General features: G+C 38.5%; 2 protein-coding genes across 4 annotated transcripts in view; one reads left to right on the top strand and one right to left on the bottom strand.

Annotated features, from left to right (window-relative positions):
• The window catches only part of LOC135335883 (adhesion G protein-coupled receptor E2-like), a 43,242-nt gene that overhangs the window by 9,273 nt on the left and 16,105 nt on the right, over positions 1-17,864 (top strand). For 2 of the 3 annotated variants that reach the window (XM_064531541.1, XM_064531539.1), the window contains 12 exons: positions 309-412; positions 535-637; positions 694-850; positions 988-1,078; positions 1,194-1,260; positions 1,320-1,408; positions 1,465-1,588; positions 1,649-1,690; positions 1,768-1,872; positions 1,944-2,061; positions 2,128-2,340; positions 2,773-3,101. In XM_064531541.1, coding sequence (XP_064387611.1) covers positions 309-412; positions 535-637; positions 694-850; positions 988-1,078; positions 1,194-1,260; positions 1,320-1,408; positions 1,465-1,588; positions 1,649-1,690; positions 1,768-1,872; positions 1,944-2,061; positions 2,128-2,340; positions 2,773-2,870 — 1,311 coding nt within the window. In that variant the 3' untranslated portion in view covers positions 2,871-3,101. Of the gene's footprint in view, positions 1-308; positions 413-534; positions 638-693; positions 851-987; positions 1,079-1,193; positions 1,261-1,319; positions 1,409-1,464; positions 1,589-1,648; positions 1,691-1,767; positions 1,873-1,943; positions 2,062-2,127; positions 2,341-2,772; positions 3,102-17,864 lie in introns of those variants that run through there. The other variant, XM_064531540.1, reaches the window with a different exon arrangement.
• Positions 3,441-16,022, bottom strand: LOC135335918 (transient receptor potential cation channel subfamily A member 1 homolog). Its single transcript, XM_064531622.1, has 22 exons — positions 15,940-16,022; positions 14,117-14,170; positions 13,939-14,007; positions 13,367-13,532; positions 12,981-13,083; positions 12,491-12,670; positions 10,916-11,062; positions 9,650-9,767; positions 8,900-9,018; positions 8,732-8,847; positions 8,442-8,571; positions 8,010-8,190; positions 7,661-7,835; positions 7,397-7,450; positions 7,289-7,339; positions 5,778-6,196; positions 5,494-5,694; positions 5,281-5,349; positions 4,670-4,882; positions 4,397-4,489; positions 3,722-3,766; positions 3,441-3,641 (listed from the first exon to the last, which is right to left on the bottom strand). The coding sequence occupies exons 2-22, from the start codon at positions 14,141-14,143 to the stop codon at positions 3,576-3,578; spliced, it is 2,742 nt and encodes a 913-aa protein (XP_064387692.1). The 5' UTR covers positions 14,144-14,170; positions 15,940-16,022; the 3' UTR covers positions 3,441-3,575.

The following is a 17,864-nucleotide window of genomic DNA, read 5'->3' as shown; positions in this document are numbered from 1 at the left end:
GAAAAAGCTGAAACAATGGCAGGATAGAATACTATTTATGATGGCAGAGAGGACACAGAGGGAGAAACACCACTCCTATGACTTAAGATTTAAGCTGAGAGCTGTGGCAGCAGCCAAAAAGAGCATAATAACTGCTGCTATGCAGGAATAGACTTAACAATTTCAAATAAGCGCCCATCTCGTTTAAACGCCCCTTTACAGACTTTGATATAAATTAAACGCCTGGGCGTTTAATCAAGTAAATACGGTATACATGATATATACATCAATAGACAATAATCATGTGACTTGCAATTCATTTGTTGTAGACATCCGAAGAAATTATCCGTCAACTTGAAATTGTTAGTTATGTCAGTGTGTCCATTTCTCTCTTCTGTCTTGTGTTGACTATCCTGGCCCTCACAATAGTCAAGTAAGCTGTAAATACATGTACATGTACATGCATGCATATAATTGCATGTATACACATTGTATGATTATAGTATGCATGTATGCACATAATGCATGCTTATCTCATGCTGCCCGTGACAACAGGTCGCTATGGGGAATGCGTAATTTTATCCACGTCAACTTGTGTGGATGCTTGTTTATTGCTCAACTGCTGTTTGTCACCACAGTGGACAAGACAGACAATGTTGTAAGTCTCTTATGAGACAGTTTATAAACAAACCATTAACTTTCTCCTTCCTCTAGGTGTTTTGTCAGTCAATTGCTGTTGTTTTGCACTATGCCTTCCTGGTTACATTCATGTGGATGCTCATGGAAGGGGTTGTTTTGTATGTTGTTCTTGTGCAAGTGTTTGTCAAAAGGCCAAAACTGTACATGGCATTCTTTGCTCTAGTGAGCTATGGTGAGTATTATACACAACTTGCAGTGTACAGGTATAGGGAGTTGTTAAGAAGTAGCACAGCTATAGTCAGTTGATTCACAGTTGCAGTTGATGAGGTTTAAGTCGTGTATGGCAAGTAATGCCTGTCATGCATGTAGGTTTGCCTCTGCTCTACCTGTGCTTAACTGTTCCACTGGGCTTTGCCCTGAGAGGTTCAGATGGAGAACCCCACTATGGAAGCAGTGATGCGTACGTTTATATCTATATAGACTGTAATTATATCTCGTCTTTGTTGTACGTACACGTATGTATAATTATCATCGTAATCTTGCAAGCAACTGCAGTACATGTGTATATACTGTAGGTGTTGGCTTCGTTATGATACTGGGTTTGTTTGGGCATTCATTGCACCAGTCATACTGATTATATTGGTGAGTTCATTTGCCTTTAAGTCAGCCGCACTCGTTAGAAATTCTTGTCACTCTTGTAGATCAACATAGGATTCTTCATCATGTCTGTGTACATTATGAGGAAGCATACCAAGCGCCAGTCGCAAAAGTCCCGCTTGACAAGCATAGCGTAAGTTGTGGGTTGTCCGTTGCTGCCTTGGATATTGTACTCTAATTTCCTTGCAGTCAATGGCTGAAATCGAGTGTGGTGTTACTTATTTGTATGGGTATTCCATGGATCATTGGAGTGGCAGTTTTCACTGAAACCATAGCCCTTGCCTTCATTTTTTCTATCTTCGTCGGATTGCAGGTAAATTCTCAGAAACACTTTTTGTGGTTATGATGATTTGTAATTTCTTCATTTATTTAGGGCTTCATAATATTCATCTTATTTGTTCCATTGTCGAAACAGGTTCGTTAATAGTACAGCATTGAATGTAATTATAGTGTGAAGTTGAAATTGACTGGCATGGTTATGGATTTTTGCAGGTTAGAGAAGGCTACAAGAAGTGGTGGAGGGGCAAATTGTCAGAATCAGAATTTCTTAGCAAACACTTCTCATCTTCTGATTTAAATCACAAATCTAGCATTTTGGTAAGTTTATGATGAAACCAACTGTAAGTATTATAATATTGCACTTTATATAAATCATTCAAATTTTGCAGGAGCGGTTGAGCTCGTTCAAAACATCAACATTACGAGGTTCGAAGTCAGGTACGTACCGAAGCAGTCGTATAGACCGAAGCAGTCATACAGACCGAAGCAGTCATGCAGATGATCATGGTGTGTTAAGCTAACCATACGCGTCCTGATACATTTTTGAGTTGCTGTCAATTAATGCAATCACAGATATCAAGCTACCAGAGACTAGTGACAATACACCATCACAGTCACCACCACCTTATGAAGAGTATGTAGTACAATCTCAGAAAGTAGTGAATGTTGGCAATGGGTCAACACCACACGTTGAGAAAGGAGAGCACATTGACGGCATGTCAGTGTCAGCTCTTCAAAATGGGAGCTCAGAACATGTCAAAGTAGACCTTAGCAATGGCATTGAAAGTAAGTTTATCAGTTAGAAAATTATTGTACAGTGGAACCTCTGTTAACAACCACCTCCGAATAAAGGCTAAGAGATAGCTATATCAGAATGCTATCAAGGGTTCGAAACATTCCGAACTTTTTATCTCTTAATTCCTTCAACCCACTTTCGTTCGTTATGACATCATTGTTTTACTGAGCATAATCAAGGCGTATACGCCTTTGGCATAATACGATGTTATCCAAATTAGCCCCCAGATACCGGGGTGAGATTAACACATGCGCAAGCAATCGTTAATAATTATTACCAGGCCCACTCTCAGAAGAATTGCAAGCTAGCCTATAATTAGATTCGTCTTAATTGTGGAATGGGTATAATTCCCTGCTTGACGGACCCTGGGTGCATGTTTGTTTGCATGCATGTGGTGATAATAATTATTATTATTTTACTAGATGTTGAAAGGAAATCGATGTTTGAAGAGCAGAGAATCAAGTTTACTGATAGTGTGCCTGATGTTCGAGAGTACCAAATCGAGGGGACAAGTTTGTAAAATCACTGTTGCTGTTTATATACACTGTATCATTGTGTGTATACGTGTTTGTGTTGAACAATAATAGTATAATTATAGCATACACTATAACATCTTGCCGCTGTTTCACCATCACAATATTCATATTATTTTTACGAGTATAATAAATAATTATTATACTTCCTATAGCTATAAACCGATTATTGTATGTGTCGTTATTGATGTTAATATTACATATTGTGTATAGCGAAATTTTCGAGGCTAATAATTATTATTTTCGTAGAATATGCATGCATGCATGCATGCATGCCTCTAAAAGCATTTCTTTGCACAATGTTCATGGAAATAATATGACTGCTTACCCGGAAGTCACGCCTTTAATCTTTGCTCGTTATAGCAGATAATTCTACAATGTATTATATTAATAATTATTGCTAATTATTACCCACGAGATGAGCGAAAATTAAGCCCCTCAAAAATAGTGTACTATATACGGTAGATAATTAACGTCCACTGTTCGAAAGATCCGCGCTGTATAAATTAATTAATTAGGAGCTCGATCGATCAACAAGTGCTGACAGAGATCATCCATTCAACATAATAATAATAATTATTATACATTATTGTGGAGTAGAAACAAAATTAATAATAAATGCACCTGATAATTAATTATACAGCAATTAATAAGCAAAATCCCTATATAATAGATCTAACAAATTTCGACAGTTAAATCGTATTAAAACGATTCCTCCTGCTTCCAACTTTCTCCTCTCCAACTTTTTCCAAAAGTAACTGCACTCGAAAGAATTAGAGATACATAAAATAATTATATAACTAGACACAATCATAATAATTACTGGTGACAACCTAACCTTGAGAGTATTATCCATACTGCGTATTTTATCATCATTTTCCTTCTGCATTAATGACAAAGTATAATGATCTACATGTGCATGATTAATTTTAGTAAACTCTGCATGCATTGTATGCAGAGTTTATTGTTGAGTGCAATACATGTTCTGAATTAATAGTAATCGTAACAGGCATTGGCGAGTAGTATGGGGGCCAGACCTTTATCTCGGGGGCAAAATCAAGTAGAGCTAGGATTAGGTCTGGAGACTCTTGCAGCATTTCCGTGTGCTCTAGTGGAATGTGGCCAGAGCCGATTCCTATGTCATGTGAATTTTAATATGAAAATAATGATGAATGACATCTAATGTCGTAAGTCTCTACATTCCAAGAGCACACGGAAATGCTGCAAGAGTATCCAGACCTCTTCTCTCTTTTTTCCCCATGAGAAAAGGTCTGGCCCCCAGACTACTATACGTAAATGCACTCAGTGCTGCCTTGTGCACAGGCACAGAGAGACTTAATTTACCATTACTCGGTGCTATTAATTCTTTGATTATAGTATGGTTAAGAGTGCAATACTACAACACGTCATGTATACACGTATGTACATGTATTAATATAGCATGAGTAACAAGCATCGCAAGGCTTCTAATTGCACGCTAACGTTTAATTAAGAAAGAAACACTGTTACCCACCACAGATATCTTGAATTCCTGAAGTGAAGTTTCAATTTTAGATACATTCTCATTTAGTGTGTCAACTATATCCAGCACTTCTTTGTTTGCATTCTGCAGTTGCGAAAACCTTGATTTTTATTCTGACACTGTTAATGGACATTACACACACAGGGTGGTCAAAATGATTACACCAATTGCCATGGAAAACTAGCCTACGTATACATACACGTATGTGTCTCAATCAGAGCAGTGACTCACTAAGACTTTACAAGAACACAATTACATGTATACCTCAGGAGGGGACAGAACACGAGTAATGGCTTGAATATCATCATAACGCTCTCCTTCCCACAATGTGAATCCAAGTTTCTTAATTGTGCTGCATTCTTTATTTGGAAATATTTTTCGCCATGGCTTAGTCCGCTTCCAACCTTTAGGCACACAACACTTGAACCATTTCTGAAAAATAACTACCAGTTCTTCCATCGACAATGCTTGATCAACCTACATAATTATTGTGAAAGAGTCAAATCTGAATAATTATACATGTACATGTAGCTAGGGTACACATGTTTTTGAAACAAGTTTAGCCGGCATTTACGTACATTTGTTATATTAAGTTAAAGGGACGTTTTCTTGAATTTAGGAGGTTCTAAAAATCCTTTGTGCTAGCCAATTTCAAAAGCATTTGTACATGTACATGTAGCACAATTAAAGCATAAGCACTAGCATAATTATAATTAAGTAAGACAGCTAGGAACCAGCAAAATGCTGCAATAATAAATACGAATACACATTAATTTCATGGTGCACACGACTCACACTGCGCATGCAAGGTGAGGTAATCTAATCTTAGTCATACCGAGGCAACAGCACCTTTACGTGCTTTCCATTTGGCTTACCTGTAGTGCAAGCTTTTGCAGTTGTGCTTCCTTCTGAACTTCCTCAGTGTCACCGACTGCTAAACTAGTCTGTGAGAATAAGAAGAAAAAAACTGTCTCCATACTGCATAGAGTGGAAAACACATTGCTACTACATTTGTATTTGTGGCAAACAGAAACGTTAATTTGATAACGTAACGTTCCGTTTAGAACAAGCAGTACGAACGAACATACCAACATGTTGGTAAGGATAATTGGCATTAGTATGATGAACATGATCCAGAGAATAAATGAAATCGGAGGGAAACGTATTTCTTCTGCATCATCACTTCCACCAGACGGGTCCAGACGAAAAATTGTGTCATAGTCCAGCTCACCAGTTGTCATGGTCATCACTTTCAGCAACGATCGGGGAACATCCGAAAATGGAGAACGCTGTAATGATTAAAGCTATGTAAGTGCAAATGTGCAAACCATAAAAAGCTCTACATATACATTATGCACGTACAATGACTTACAATGGCATTCGCGTCAAAGAAAACCATGAAGAATGGTATCCCAAAGGACACTATCAACAGCATGGTCAAGAGCAGCATCTTGAAGAAGGTAATGGAAATTTTAATCAAAATGAGAACGTAAATCCCTACAAACGGTAGCTTTGAAAAAAACACGATGAGATTAATCCACCCAAGGAATATGGAAATCACTCCAATTTGCCACTGCCAGTTCAAGACACAGAAATTGTCCGTATTATACACCACCACAAATACTATTGTAGTGACATATTGAATGACTTCTACCCAGTTAATCCAGTCAGTAAGGTAAGACAATCTTTTGGTGTAGAGCTGGATTATCTCAAAGAAAAACCGAGCTAAAGCCAAGAGCAGTACAATAGCCGATGATGCAATGATAAATGCCTTTAACTCATCTGTAGTAGCTGCAAGATAAATATAGTGCTTGACTAATTTACATGGAGAAAATGACATTAATTGCACAGTGGGGAGGCTACACACAGCTTCATATTATAATAATTTATGCATTGCATTAATTAATTTTACATGCATGCTAATTGATACACTATAATTATGCCTCGATGTGCATATGCACATGTAGGGCCACTAAACAGGAACAACCGGAAGAAGCCGGCCAATAATGGGCGTGGTTATTGCGGGGTTGTTGTTGAGAGCGTAAAGTTACATAGAAGTATTGTGCAAAGATAACTGAGTTCTTACGCCCTTTATTGTATCAAGCCAAGTCTACAGATGTTAGGGGAAAAGCATGTGTTCCTGTGGGTCCCCTGACGTGATGAGGTTGTGGTAATATGGACCAGGCAAGTCTTCTGCCTTTATGTTCGACAGGAAGTCATTGCTGAAGATCAAGAAGCTAATGATCACTCCTGAATGCAAGCTTTAACTCGACACTCGGGAAGTTATTCATTAATGATCTACTGATGTATTAGTCCACCACTCTTCCTAGCTGGCAGCTCTAGCTGTCTGGGAGGCCTTCTTGAACTGCCTCTTAGATAAACAGAGCTAGAACAAGCAACACTGCTGCAGCATAATTATTTACTTTGATTAGTGTCTCTGAAAGCTGCCATTGTGGTCACATTGTCATAATTATCCTTTTTGTAACTTTGTCCGTTTTTTTACAATTTGTATGATGAAATTGCTGTCAATTATTTCGCGCATGTGCATACAAAGTATACCAGGCCGCCTTTCTCTTCGCGGCCTGGAATCGAGGCTAGTCATATCTGGGTGCCTAGTTGAGTTGCACAGCCTGTATCTTGGCCCTAAAGAGGTGTTCCTGTTTAGCGTCACACCACACACTAAACAAGAACACCTCACTCACTAGGAGCCAGAGATACTGGTTTTAAAGGCTGCGAGGAGTTCACAAGTACTCTAATGGTGGTGTAGGTCAAATTTGTGCGTGTGACGTCTGCACAGCATGTATCTCTCTGGCTCCGGTGCTTTCATTTATATATAGTATATGTGTACCTTCTAGTGTGCACGTACATTGTACTCTCACTTACATGGACAGGAGACCAATGTTCCATTTTCTGTAAGCACTGTGCTGTTAATACCTGCAGTACAAATACGTGTAGTATAAACTTCATACAGGCCTTATCAAAATATATCACTTAATGGACAGTAGACCAATGTTCCATTTTCTGTAAGCACTGTGCTGTTCACACCTGCAGAATAAATACAAACTTTACAACACAGTTACAATGTACATTAAAATGTTGTACTATAATTATGCAATATTATACATGCCAATACGTACATGTAGATGCACTTGTATTCACAAAATAATATTGACTAGAATATAAACATTATCATGTACAATCATAATTATAGTGCCTCTGCTGCATTACACAATGACACGAGTACCCAGCGCTTACACTGAGGAGACTGTGGGTTGGGTACTAGCAGGGCAAAAGCAGTGAGCAGAGATAGGAACACGGCGTAGGTCAGTAGATTGACAATGTACCCAATCAACCCAAATTTATTCCACTTGTAATGAAGTAGAGAGCCGACAACTGGATGTTTCAACAGTTTTAACTCTTTTCGATCTACCTGCAATCACAAAGCATAGAACATGCATTTTCAGACAGCTAGTACACTTATTCAACCACGTGGACACTTAAATCGCATGTGCAAGTACTGTACGTGTTTGCTATTAAATGTGGCCGAATCTTTCATCTGGATAATCGAGAATTCAGGGGTTTGGATAATCGAGGCTAACTGTACCATGATTTGCAGAGGATGTTTTTCCTTGCTGAATGCAGAAGGACCCCAAGTGGGAGGAGAGTCTCTGCCACAAATTTCTTCATAGCTGCAACCATGAGTATTATGTGTCTTCTTTTTCTTCCCCCCACTATCTGCTTCGTCAGATTTCACTATATTCTTTGTCCTCACCTCTGAGACTTCTCTGTAAAAGAGAAAGTAATAAAAATAATGGCAAAACTCTATTTTCTATTTTCGAACAACTACATGTGTACTTCAGTGTCTTCAGTGAGATAATACATGTAATTATAATTATTGTAACTGCATCACACTTAAAGTGGTCTAGAGTGGACTTCACTAGCTTTAAAAACTTACATGTACTGTATAATTATACCATGTACCGGTAGAAATGTATATACAATTATACATGTAAGCCAGGTGTGTAATTATTCTTACGTAGAGCCAGAGCCCTCGTGAACATCTTCGAGGAACTCATAGTTGTAAACAACGCTGTAGTTAGTGTCTTCATGAACATTGTTGTCAGCACTTTCAACGATACAGTGATCTAGCACTTGCTCTGCAACAGCTGAAGAAAGCATTGACAATTGTAAAGCATGCATGTGTATTAAAAATGGTTTGTTGTTAATAACATAAAAGCTACAGTACATGTGCATGCATGTACATGCACACAGCAAGCTACATGTACATCGTACATACACATACGAATAGGTCTTATATCACAATACCTGGCATTTTCACAATCAGTTCCCTCAAAGCTGTCGTATACTTTCCCCGGCGTTTGTATCTCCCACGAAGAGCGAGTGGCCACTGGTGCTTTTCAATGATTGCCTTAGCAATGGTCCTGAAGCACACAACATTAACTACTTACTTAAGTAAAATTATAATAGACTTACTCATAGCCCTCGGAGATGACATCTCTGAATGCTGCATTGCTGACATCAGCATTCTTCTCCAGAAGAAAGATTGCCAACTTTGTTTGACCGTAGAAAGCAGCCTTGTGGAAGGGAGATTTCTGGAGGAGAGATTGGAACATCATGATTAGACTGCCACACCAAGTTGAAAGCACGCCATGTACACACATATGTACATGTAGCCTCGTCCCAGGTCGAGTTGTCTCAAGTTAATGCTACATGTACATGCCAAGTTCTGGAATATGTTTTTAACATCTGGATATTAAGGATCTATATGTGCCTTCTGACACTAGAGGTAGCATATGCATGGTCTTAGTTTATAAAGCTACGGTAGCTATAGCTAGCTCTCAGTGCAGTGGTTTTGGTAAGGTTATAAGCCACGCACAACTAGTTTTACAACATGTTTTACGATACAGTTTACCAACATGACAGGCACGATCATATAAAATCTTTACCAGGCCTAGTTGGCGACCTAGAGTTATAATAGAGACAACTAGGCCTGGGGACGAGGCTAGCACGTACACAGTAGGTACATGCATGTACAATGTCTATATATTATAGGTAAATTTGCTTGTACAAAATTACATTCATTTAACAGTCCAGGTAATTGAATGGCGCCATGTATTAATAAATTGGCTGTACAAGCACTAACCAACAATCAAGGTCTTACATCACTACCCGTGTGCAGGTGAATTATCAGTTATTATACATTTACGTAATCACACATCTTACTGTAAATTTCTTGTTGGAAGGAGGGTTGACCTCAGCACCTTCATCGAGAAGAAGCTGGGCAATTTCAATGCTCCCTTCAATCGCTGCCAAATGGAGAGGAGTTTCATCATTAGTGGACCTGTAATGTATGCATGTACATGTATGTGGCAGAAGCAAAATAGTGTTCAGGCTAGTGCTGAAAATTGTGACAATTAAGGTTATAGATAATCACTGCATGCATGAGCCTACAAAAAGTGAGAAAACCTGATAAGCTACGACCCAACAAACACCTAGCTTGCAACGGTAACTGACCCAGATAAGTTACTTACAGGTAATGTAATTGATACATGTATATGTACATACATGTCTATACAGCACATGTAGAGACTGAATAGTATGTTATTGCATAGATTGAAAAGGAAGGGGATTGGAAACGACCAGGCCTCCCTGTGTAAATGGTTGAAACACTCTGCGTTATGATTTCGCGCTCGCAATTATTTTTGTTATGACCGTACTCTGGTTGTATTTCAACTGTTTCTAGCTCTCCTATGCACTAGCGATCACTCAGACGCTGGGAGGTTACTCTAGAGAAGTAAGTTTACACCACTGACAAGCTCTAACTTGTCTAAGTCCGCTGTCTTTACTCTGTTTTTAGTTTTGTTAAGTATAGCTTGAATTACTCCATGTCAACTTTTCTCTTTCCCTGCTGCGAAGCCTAAACAGCAAAAGACATTGCTTGACTTGGTTATTATGTATCTAAGTGCTATATAGAATGGTTTTATGCCATGGATAAGCTTTACTGTTCATAAACGTTTGCAGTATAGTCCTTCAAACTGCTTTAGTATACTTTTAGACACACCACGGGCCTTGACCTCTCACGACTTCATAGTAAGGGCTATTCCTTCTTTTATAGCATTTATTTGTTTAGTGATAGTGGTTGCGTTGCTTAGTCGACCTTTTAGAGCTATATTCTCTTTACTTTTTAAAATATTCAACATTAAAAGTGATCAATTTCACCATTTCTATGTACAGCACATTGTATGGCAGCCAAGACAGGTAATGAGCATGCTGATTATAAAATAATCCCTTTGTAGTTTTAGCCACGCCCTATAACGCGGAGTGTTTCACGCAAAAATTTGCGTTTCCAATCCCCTTCCTTTTCAATCTATGGTTATTGCAAGTGCATTTACATGTATATGCACAGTGTATGTATGAGTGTGTGCCACTAGTGCTGGGTGCTCAATGTTTATTGGCCCACGGCCTGTGCTGACAGAGCAAGATACTCACCTGGTATTGACATTGGGTTTGTGCTCTAGGATAAACTTGATGGTTTCTATGTGTCCCCCATACACAGCATTATGCAATGGGGTCTCATCATTGTAGCCAGAAAGTGTGGCACATGAGGCATCCTTCTTGAAGAACACTTTCAGAACTCTACGAGTGGATACATACGTACATTATTGGTCAGCAGTTAGCACCACACTACATAATTATGCCTCGGTGTGCATGCGCAAGCGAGGTACACGGTAGTGTGTTTGTGTGTGTGTGTGTGTAGACTGCTACAGCTGTTCAAGAATTAATTACATGTAGTAATCGAGTTTCTATCTAGGCTTCTAGTCATTTTAATTCGTGGATTTGCAAAATAATAGGAATGCCATTGCAGCCTTTTCAGAAGAATGCGTTGTCCATGAAGTGTTGCTACTCTACTTAGCTCTGCACTAGAACGGCTATTGGTGTTGCTGCAAGGGTGAGAAGAGAGCTGCAAGAGCAGCCATTAGTTTTATACTTTTGGTATCCTTTTTAGCAACAATCATGGTCAATCATCTTCGACTTTCCCTGTGATTCTGTCTGCATGCAGCAAAAAAAATCAACGGTCATCGATCATGATATCATGTGTATTAGCAATAGCTACACGTAGTAGTTTTATGTCATAATTGTACAGTCTAGAGAGTAGAATACCACAAAATTTAATGTGCGAGTACTGTACATGTTAGTTGCACTAAATGTAAATATCTTATGATTGGAACATTTCTAAGAAAATCTGCTGATACCATTGTGTAGGTGATTAAATAAGCACAACATATCCAAAAAATTTCCATGACAACATAAGGTGGTGGGTTTGTGGTGATTAATAAAAACAGTAAACAATTGTTATACGTGTAGTTGGCAATCGGTTAGGGAGAGAAAAGGCCAACGGTTTCCGGCTAAGGTTTGGAACTTAGTCACAACAAGTTTGGCTAATCTTATGAAAGGTTCGATGTTGCTATCTACACATCCTCCGCAGTGCTCAAAATCGCTAGTTTTTAGTGCCGTTTCGGTAAGGAAGAGATTTGAAAAAGATCTTACGGCTAAGGTCCAAAAATTACATAAGATTGAATAAATTGTCAACTTTTGATAAGAACATTTTGTCCAGAAATACTTGATGTTACACACATTACTTTTACGATCATCCCATTTTCACCTAAAATGATTTCCCACTACAACAACTTTTGGGGAAATATTTTTGCATAATGTTGTAGCTTATATTTATTCACCTGTACAATGATATCAGCACTAATTTCTTAGAAATGTTCCAATCTTGATCAATCGAGATACATTTATAAATACAACTACTCACCTATTGTGGTATTCTACTCTCTAGACTGGATGTACTGTACGTTTGGCACATCCACCGAGGCATCAGCACCCGCGGTGCTTTCATTATAATTATAAGCATCTCTGTTTGACAGACTTGAAAAACAATGGCCACTATTTTGCTATACTACATTATAGCTACTAACTGTGCGTTACAGCATTGCACTTTTTCAAACAACTTTTTTTTAAAAACTAGAACAAATTTGGACAGTGTACAAGTTCCCCTACTTGGTCTGTCCTGCCTCTGCGGCCTTGTGGACAGGTGTGTCTCCAATATCATCACGAGCTTTCATGTCAGCCTCCATTTTCAAAAGCTCAATGACAACCTCCAAATGACCATTCTCAGCAGCAAAATGAAGTGACGTCATGTTTTCATCATCACCGGCCTTAACATCATTAACATCAATCCTGTGAATTAAATTGATACGAACTGTGTAGCATCAATATACAGGGTACAATGTACATTAATTGGTTCTGTACATGTATACACGAAAAACAAACTGTACAGTATACGTTCATTGCTGATCATGTTACCTACAGCCAGGCCCAATGAGATTCATCGAATGCAATCATGTTTAAACGGTTTATTGCACAGTAATTATGTGTGCAATAATTGCTCATGATTCATCATCACTTAATTAAGTCATCCAGCTATCCCGCAGCGTGGCTAGCTTTAAAACTTAATTAGCTTGACAAATTTTAACAGTTATGTTCTTACTTCTCCTGGAGCAATTTGAAAAACGCAGTGATGTTTTTCACACTGGGAAGTGCACATAGATAGTGTAGCACTGTTTTCTCTTCCTGGTCAACCATTCTATGATCTGCAGTGAATATCATAATGTGATCAAATCACATAATTATGAAACCTGAATAAGTACATGTACATGTAATGTACAGCTAGGACTTGACTGACACATAATTATTATGTTACATGTTAATAAATGCACTTGCATGTACAAATACTAAGAAGTGCTCATGGCAGAAATGTTAGTGAGCGCTATACATGACACATGTACATCCACTATAATTATACTTGACAAAATGGGGAGAAAACACAGGGACCTTTGTCGCGTCACACAGAGCAATAGTATGCATGTTCATTACCTGCACCATTCTCCAACAGCAGTTTTGCAACTTCAATCCTAAAGCTAGACGCTGCGAGATGCAGTGCAGTCGCTCCTTTTTCGTTGGCTAATGTGACAGCTTCTTTGGTGCGACTTAGCCATTCTCGAACATCGTCCAACATATTATCCTCACCTTCGATAATTACCTATGATATGGCAAATTCACAGCATGACTTGTACATGTGCATGTGCTGTATTATAGAGGGTGGCCTGCTTATAGGGCGACTACAATAGGCAGGTTTCACATTACATACTGTACGTGACAAACCGACTGACTTCCTCCAGAAGTATGTCGCTTACAATTAAAGAAGAATTATGAGTACTGTAACAAAGCATGACGGTACATGTATGTATACGAGTACATTCATTAAGGGTCACAAGTTACTACAAGTACATGTACATGTATAATATTGACTGGGTCATTTTCGAAAGAATTCTTCAGGTACTGATTTCGCAACAAAAAGAGGCATGGGTGCTCTAGACTAAGTACTCTGACTAAAAAATTCACAAACACAACACAAACATTTTTAGACTCACGAAAAAGTTACCTACCTCTTCAATAATTTTGAACTCTTCACTACGATCTCTATTGGTGTGATTGGTTTCTTCATCAGTCAAAGGCTATACATACATGTATACATGTGAACATGGTACAGGTACACGATGATAGGTGGTCAATGTGAACATGCAGTATAATTTATATACATTTAACATACAGATCGAAGCTCACTTTAAACTCAACACTACAGTTGTCCATATTATGAGGTCCAAATAACTGAGAACCCTGTGCATGTGCATGGAGCAGAACATTCATCATTGAGGCATATTTTAAATACATGAATAAGTATTATGTAACAGTATATACATGTACAATGTATGTACCTGCATACATGTACAGTAAGTGTTACGATGATAATACTGACTCGTACCCAAAGTAGTTAGACTGGGTGCTCATAATTAATACTAAGCTGCTACGTAATTGTAAACTCATTATTATCGTACCACTCATAATACAAGAATGAAACCCTAGCAGATAGACACACTTAGCCTCTAGATGGTCAGTAAATCTATCTTCAGTAGATTTTACAGTGTACATGTAGCTACATGACTTCTAATGAAACCCTGACAACGAATACCAGGCTCTATTTAACATTACATTAGCCGGGGGGACGAGGCTAACTCTATCACAACTCCCTTGTGAATAGATACACTAGAGTTACTAGAGAATGGGATCATCAAACAGATTTATTCTAAAACTTGTGAATGGGTTAACAAGGCGCTAGTACACCTACATGTATAGAATGAAAGGCACTACATGACATGTGACTGTCATATATTGTACAGGTACAGTGTACATGACAATTGCATGGGCAAAATTCAACAATAGAAGACAATTCCCAAATGCAATAATGTATACCGTATTCACCCGAATTACCGGGACACAAAAAAATTGTTACGGCTTGCAGTGTACGTCCCTTGGAATAGAGCAAGAAAAATTACGTTAAAGTCGAAGTGTCCCTTGTATTAGGGTGTCCCATAGTAATTAGAACGAATATTCCCCATTTAAGGTATGTACACGGCCTCGATTCCAGGCCGAGGCTAGCCTCGAGACCAGGCCGATTAAAATACGGCCTGGATTCGAGGCTAGGCCGAGGCTAGCTCTGCAACTTTCGTGCAGCTCTGCAGCTAAAATGTTTTTTGTCAGTTTAGAAGTTGTGTACGCGGGTTCCATGTCTACAAAGATGTGTGGAATCCACAAATAGGAGAACAGCTGTTGACAAAACAGGAAAATGGAAATCCAGAGGATAGCTTTTGCAGTTGGTGTTATTAAAAATGACACTGTAATTGGACATGTGCCCAGGGAATTATCTCGAATATTCTGGCATTTTATTCAACGTGGTGGTTACATTTCTTGTGAAAAAAGTGGTAGAAGACAACGTTCTGTTCTTCTCCAAGGAGGACTAGAAATACCGTATATCTTCTAATTTATCGGACACTTCTAATTACCCCGGACACTCTTTTGGGCAATTTTCGTTGTTCTAATACAACGGACACTCCAGTGCTTTAATATTACATTTGTTCTAAATATCCGGACGATACCCTTGAAAAGTTGAATAGACGGCAAGTGTAAGACTTAGAGTGCTGCAATTAGATAGCTTTGAGAGCTAGTTTTAGATAGCTAGTGCAACTATTCAGTCGCACACTGTTCTATTAAACTTAGCTAGCTCACATGCAGCTGCTTGCTTGTTCTAATTATTCCAGACACTTTGCATGCTCTATAAAAATCTGTTCCAATTATACCCGGACAATTTCCAAAATAATTATTTTTTGCTGTCCGATAAATTAGAAGATATACGGTACCCTGCATCTATACCTTCAAGGCAAAGAAGAAAATGGTTGATAAATTGTCTGATTTGTTGTTGGATAAGAAAATGGTACTGGTGGACTCTGATCTGATGGACCTAAAGCTAGTTAGTATTAATTAATCATAACACTGTATTGCATCTTTGTAACAGTATTGCTTGAATAAAATAATGTATACCTGGTACGTACCTATACAGTTTTCACTGTCACATTTATCATAAGGCCACTCCAAGTGATATTCTGGTTTCTGGTCCACCGCCCGCATCAGATTTTATTCTTGGATTTCTATCTCTACTATATATATGCATGCGCAGAATGGTCCATGTGGTACAAAATAGTGTGATAATGATATTCATTAATTTTGAAAAATAATGAGATTCATAAGGTGAAATTGATAATGACAAAAGCCGCCCGCCCGCATGCAATTAGAAAAACTTCAGGACCAGAAACCAGAGTATCACTTGGAGTGGCCTAACACTGTATTGCATCTTTGTAACAGTATTGCTTGAATAAATATTAAGAATGTACCTGGTACGTACCTATACAGTTTTCAGTCACAATCAATATCTGATAGGGGTTCAAAGTCAGGTGAACAGATAGAGTCACTATCATCATCACTGTGCAATGGCGTATCATGATCAGATGCTGACTCATCAGAGCTTGAAAACGGATCATTGTCACTTTGATTCTCAGAACAATAGCCCATTGACTCACTTCCAAATATTTCAACTCCATTTCTTTTTGAACAACACTGTCTCTGATCATTTCACTTTTGTGTCCTCCTAGAGCGTTAGATATTCCTGTCACGAGGAATGATTTCTTGACAATCGTGGGATTGCTGTCCAGCGTTTCGTTAGCTTCACAAATCCAGTTGACAAGATGTTGCTTTGTCGGCTTGCTAATGCTATGTGATATATCCCATTAGTATCCACTTGCTCTATCATATACGTCTCCCAACATTTCCGCAAAACTGACTTCACTGGCTTATTGATACTGACATCTAGTGGCTGGAGCACTGATGTACACCCACCTGGAATAACCAATACACTCGTGTTTGAAAGTCTGAATGAGTCTTGTACACGCATGGTCAGATGTGCGGTGCAGGAGTCGAGAATAAGCAGCGAGCACCTTTTCTTAGTATACTTGATCCATACATCGTCGATCCATTTGATCATTTGCATCTCGTCCATCCACGCTTCCTTTTGAAAGGAAACAACTGCACCATGAGAATTGGAGATATCCTTAATTACTCGCTGCGTTTTTCCTTTAAATATAACCATAGGAGGGAGCATTTTGCCTGATTACGTACAAGATAAAACAGCAGTGATGCGCTGTTTTTCGGACTTAGTTGTCCTAACTCGAATACTCCTTTTACCTTTGGTGTCAACTGTCTTTGAAGGAACCATGTAAAAAAAAAAACAGGAGTTTCATCCATGTTCGCAATTAAGTCATACTCAAAGTCGCCATTAAGTCTCATTTCATAAACAGCCTGTCGGAATTGAGCAATTTTGTTCTCCAAATCAGAAGGAAGAGTTTGAGCCATTGATGTTCTGGCACGTAAAACAAGATTACTACGTCTCAAGAATCTTCTTAGCCAACCATCAGATGCTTTAAGTATGGCTTTATTAGCGAAAGTGCCTTCATTCTAATCATTGTAGTGCTTACAGGAATGAAGCTCTCGTCACGTTTTTCGAGTATCCATTGCTTCAATTTTTCCTCAACGTGATTTGGATAGGTGACCTTTCGTCCTTGGCCTTTTCTGTTCTTTCTTAGAAGTTTTGATGGTTTTAATGGTACCTTGTCAATTTCTTCGATGAAGGAATACCAAAACGTTTTGCAGCACAACGAATGCCATGATGTCTTGCATATTCTGCAACCTTTAACTTTTGACCATTCGAATACATTATTTGTATTTTTTTGACTGGTGGACTTAGCTCTGTATAAAAAAATTTTATTATATTATCTTTTTATACTAGCTTTTAACCCTACTCTTATACACACCTATGGGCATACCTGGATGAGAACTTGTTGCAGGTAGATCTACCGTGACTATAGTCTCGAATACCCGCCTCAACCTAAAAGCTTGAGTCTGATCATAGATTGAAGAGAGAGGG

Source organism: Halichondria panicea, chromosome 5, assembly GCF_963675165.1.
Source record: "Halichondria panicea chromosome 5, odHalPani1.1, whole genome shotgun sequence".
Classification (NCBI taxonomy): domain Eukaryota; kingdom Metazoa; phylum Porifera; class Demospongiae; order Suberitida; family Halichondriidae; genus Halichondria; species Halichondria panicea.
The sequence above is the reverse complement of the archived record's forward strand: the minus strand, read 5'-3'. Positions and strand labels throughout refer to the sequence as shown.